This window comes from Clupea harengus, chromosome 6 (genome assembly GCF_900700415.2).
Source record: "Clupea harengus chromosome 6, Ch_v2.0.2, whole genome shotgun sequence".
NCBI classification, from domain to species: domain Eukaryota; kingdom Metazoa; phylum Chordata; class Actinopteri; order Clupeiformes; family Clupeidae; genus Clupea; species Clupea harengus.
Genome location: NC_045157.1, coordinates 909637 through 914636, shown reverse-complemented (window position 1 = coordinate 914636; position 5000 = coordinate 909637). Strand labels below are relative to the sequence as shown.

The window sequence follows — 5000 nt, the reverse complement described above, 5'->3', positions numbered from 1 at the left end:
GAACAGGATGAAGGGGTGTAGAAACAGACATACTTCTCCTGGTCATTTCCCTACATCCCTCTTTTGTGTTTGTCTGTTTCCCTGTCTGGTAATTCACCAGCTCACTCTCGCTCTCACTCTCGCTCTCGCTCTCACTCTCGCTCTCGCTCTCACTCTCACTCTCACTCTCACTCTCACTCTCTCTCTCTCTCTCACTCTCACTCTCACTCCCTCTCTCACTGTCACTCTCACTCTCGCTCTCACTCTCACTCTCACTCCCTCTCTCACTCTCACTCTCGCTCTCTCTCTCACTCTCACTCTCACTCCCTCTCTCACTCTCACTCTCACTCTCACTCTCACTCTCGCTCTCACTCTCGCTCTCTCTCTCACTCTCACTCTCACTCTCACTCTCACTCTCGCTCTCGATCTGGCTTCTCAGGCGTGTGTCTTTGGCTCACCGACCCGACGGCTGTCATGTTTATTTGTTTACCTCCGCAGTGGTAAACAAACACTCTGTGTCTGTGTGTGCCCCGTCCTGACCAGTGTGGGCCCTGCTGAAGGTCGGCCCAGAGGAGCAGGGCTGTCTGTCGGCTCCCAGCTGACGCTACAGATCGCAGTCCCTCTTGTTTTATGCATGCAGCACATCGAACGCTTTTAACAGGGATTAATGGCTCTGCTTTTTGATCAAACGCAAACATGCACATGAGTGTGTGCTCTTAGGATTGGCTCCAGGAGCAGAGCGGTCTGTAACAACCCGAGGCACAAGAGACCTGCTGGAGCCGTACATGTGAGAGGAGTTGGCCCAAGCTCTGAAAATGCAGTTTGTCAGTGTTGTCAGTCTTACTTCAGCGTTTAAACTACAGTTTCGTGTTTGAATTTGTATTTGTCCTTGCTGATCCTAATTGAAATGATGTCTTGTCTGCCTGTAGTTACGACGAGTGTGTGGGACCAGGTGCGACGCAGGTCTACGTCCCCACCGACGACCCCCCTCCATACTCCCTGACGGACCCCTGCCAGGGCAGAGAGGACCCAGGGGACCCCCACACCTACCTGGACCTGGGGGAGCCGTCCGCCGGGGCCTCCTGGGTGGCGGCGGGTGGAGCATCCCAGTACCCAATCAGACTGTACGAGCTGCGGCGGCAGCCAATCGCATCCATCTCCCTGTCAGCGCTGCCCCTGGAGGACGCCCCGCCCTATGAGGTGGTGGTGGGGGGCGGGCCGAGCCAGAACCATCCAATCCCTCTGATGCCCATGGATCTGCTGAAGCACACGGCACAGCAGATCAGTGGCAGCCCTCAGCACGCCGGACCCAACAGAATCCTCTAGCCCACAGCACGCCGGACCCAACAGAACCCTCTAGCCCACAGCACCCACAGCACGCCGGACCCAACAGAATCCTCTAGCCCACAGCACGCCGGACCCAACAGAATCCTCTAGCCCACAGCACCCACAGCACGCCGGACCCAACAGAATCCTCTAGCCCACAGCACGCCGGACCCAACAGAACCCTCTAGAACACAGCACCCGGACCCAACAGAACCCTCTAGAACACAGCACCCGGACCCCACAGAACCCTCTAGCCCACAGCACGCCAGACCCAACAGAACCCTCTATCCAACAGCACCCACAGCACGCTGACCCCACAGAACCCTCTAGCCCACAGCACCCGGACCCAACAGCACCCACAGCACGCTGACCCCACAGAATCCTCTAGCCCACAGCACCCACAGCACGCTGACCCCACAGAATCCTCTAGCCCACAGCACGCCAGACCCAACAGAACCCTCTAGAACACAGCACCCGGACCCCACAGAACCCTCTAGAACACAGCACCCGGACCCCACAGAACCCTCTAGAACACAGCACCCGGACCCCACAGAACCCTCTAGAACACAGCACCCGGACCCCACAGAACCCTCTAGCCCACAGCACCCGGACCCCACAGAACCCTCTAGCCCACAGCACCCGGACCCAACAGCACCCACAGCACGCTGACCCCACAGAATCCTCTAGCCCACAGCACGCCAGACCCAACAGAACCCTCTATCCAACAGCACCCACAGCACGCTGACCCCACAGAATCCTCTAGCCCACAGCACGCCGGACCCAACAGAACCCTCTAGAATACACCCACCCTAGAATTCCACCTTCTCCTTGTGTCGGGTCCTCTGTGTAAATTCACTCTCTCTCTCTGTTTGAAACAGCACCCACTAGTGTGTGTAGATGGTACTGCAGAAGAACAGTGGCGAAGAGCAGTACATCTGTAGCAGAATGAAGCTGAGCCTTTACCCTTCACAAGCCAAATCTGGCCCACCACTGCGCTCCAGACACTCGGACTCCCCTGAGCACAATAGAAGGCTGTCGTCGCCGCACATCCCCTTCCTGCCTCTAGGGGCACTGCAGGACAGCACAGGCCTGTGGGCCACTCTGGCGGGGGCGTGGCGAAGGGCACTTGAGACTTCACTGGACGTCCATTCTTATGCAGCCTAACCTCTGTTGTCTTCTGAGTGTATGTATCCGTCTCTGTGTGTGTGTGTGTGTGTGTGTGTGTGTGTGTGTGTGTGTGTGTGTGTGTGTGTGTGTGTGTGTGTGTGTGTGTGTGTGCGTATGTATCTGTCTCTGTGTGTGTGTGTGTGTGTGTGTGTGTGTGTGTGTATCTGTCTCTGTGTGTGTGCATATGTATCTGTCTCTGTGTGTGTGTGTGTGTGTGCTTGTGTGTGCGTATGTATCTGTCTCTGTGTGTGCATGTGTGTGTGTGTGTGTGTGTGTGTGTGTGTGTGCTTGTGTGTGCGTATGTATCTGTCTCTGTGTGTGTGTGTGTGTGTGTGTGTGTGTGCGTATGTATATGTCTCTGTGTGTGTGTGTGTGTGTGTGTGCGTGTGTGGTGCATATGTATCTGTCTCTGTTTGTGCATGTGTGTGTGTGTTTGTGGCTGCGCTTAGATGTGTCTGTGTCTGTGGGGGAGGTGGGTGTGTTTAAACAGCATAACCTTCCAACTGCGATCGTTTACGATACACTCACAGTGACTTGATCTGATGATCCACATATGGCCCTACAAGACTCCCCTCATGCCTAGTCTCCCACAGAGAGAGATATGTGTGTGTTTATTGTCCAGTCTCCCACAGAGAGAGAGAGAGATGTGTGTGTGTATATTGTCCACTCTCCCACAGAGAGAGAGAGAGATGTGTGTGTATATAGCTTTTTGTGCAGCAAATCCACAGGTCCACACTGATCCGTAATAAGATAAATATGGGAAAATAACTGGCATAGGGGATTCCACAAAGCTACACAAATTAGAAAGTAGCTTCTCACTTTGTCTTGTAGACACTTGTGTGTGTAGTTTTTGTCTGCCTTTTGTCTGCTTGCCATGTTTTAATAGATAGCAAGGTTTATTTTTAGGAAAACACGTTTATAGAGGTACTTTTGGATTTCTTTGATGACTTTTATATATACATACATATATATATATATTTTGTATATTTTTCCTTATGACACTTTTTAGGTGAAGAAATGACCATTACTTTAAGATACAATAATAATCAATGCTTTGATCCTTATTTTAGCTCAGCCAATCAATGTGTGGCCACCATTTCAGTCATGTCAAAAACACAATAACTGTTTTATTCATATTTATTCATCTATTGTTTGGTCATCACAAAAATATATCTCTTTCTGACTGTTCCTCTCTGACCTGTCAAAGACACTGATAGTGACAGCTGCCAGGGATATGTATGTCGCACGTCTTTGATAGCAATTCAATATTGAAACTAACTAGCCATGGATGACAGGCTTCTAATAACCTTTACCATAATTGGTGCTAAGGGCTTCTGCCGTCACAGCCCCACATCTCTCAACCAAAGGACGATTAAATAATTACATTAAAACGAAATTTGCATTGAACGACCTTCACGCCCACAGTGTAAACAAATGTCACTGCATCTTCACTTCACCGCCACTGTCTTTGCTCTGAGGTGTCTTCTGTTTAAATTGTTTTTTTTTGTTACACACACACACACACACACACGTGTGTTATCTAAACGTGTACAATGATTCAGTCTCGTGGACACACTAATCTGTATGCTGGAACCCTGTTTTTTTGTTGACCTAAGCTTCCAAAACGAGTTTTAGCTTTCTGAAAGCGCACAGTGTTGCCGTGACGAAGAGCACAAGCGGAGGCAGTATCACGTCACGTAACCTCAGAGTGAAATGACTTCCAGTGATTCTGAAGAGCGATGACTGCACATAGTGCCTCTTCAACGCATTATGACTGTTAGACTTGTGACAGCTGCAGATGTACTCGAATTCTAACTGAATGCAATTTGTGTATTTCTTTCTTTATTTTCCTCCTCTGTGTTTTAATGTGTTTGTTTGTATATGGCCTTGTTCTGCAAGACCACTAAGGAAGCTATTCAATTTTCTCTTCCCACCCCTACGAGTTTAAAGTGAAATCCATGGACGTGTTAATGTTCAATATTGACACACCAGCTGTTTGCAGTGTTACCTCGGTGTGCCACCTCTCCCTCCGAGCTGGCGTCCTCACAGCAAGCATTAATCCTCGCAGGATTTTTTTATAAACAAATTTGACGCATGATTGCATCACTGGTGTAAGTGAGAGAAAAAAAAAAGACTATAAACAGAGATGAATATTAAATGGCCTAGGATTATTTATTTAGTATAGCTTGAATAATGTGTGTAGCTGTTGCCAGACAAAGTTTTTTTGTTTGTTTGTTTGTTTAAAGAAAAGCTCTGTGGTTTTCACTGTTATGTGAAGTGCGGTAGGCAAAATGTACCACTGAATCTTCCCTGTAGCACTTGAAAATATCCTATTAATTCCCTTTTGACAAACAAAAATAATTCATGGTTTCATCCTAATAATCAATGTATATGTGAATGCTGACACCCACTAGTCCACAACAGGTAAATCCTGCACTTGCTGTTCAGAAAGACACGTTTGGAACTGACTGAAATTCAGCCTAGGGTTAGGGTAAGGGTTAGCGATAGCGTTAGCATTAGCGTTAACG

At 49.1% G+C, this 5000-nt stretch overlaps 1 protein-coding gene across 1 annotated transcript in view; it reads left to right on the top strand.

Moving 5' to 3' along the window:
* Positions 1 to 1372, top strand: part of bean1 (brain expressed, associated with NEDD4, 1) — a 71777-nt gene extending 70405 nt beyond the window's left edge. Inside the window, exon 6 of the mRNA XM_031568742.2 lies at positions 909 to 1372. Coding sequence (XP_031424602.1) covers positions 909 to 1305 — 397 coding nt within the window. The 3' untranslated portion in view covers positions 1306 to 1372. The remainder of the gene's footprint in view (positions 1 to 908) is intronic.
* Positions 1373 to 5000: the final 3628 nt, after the last annotated feature.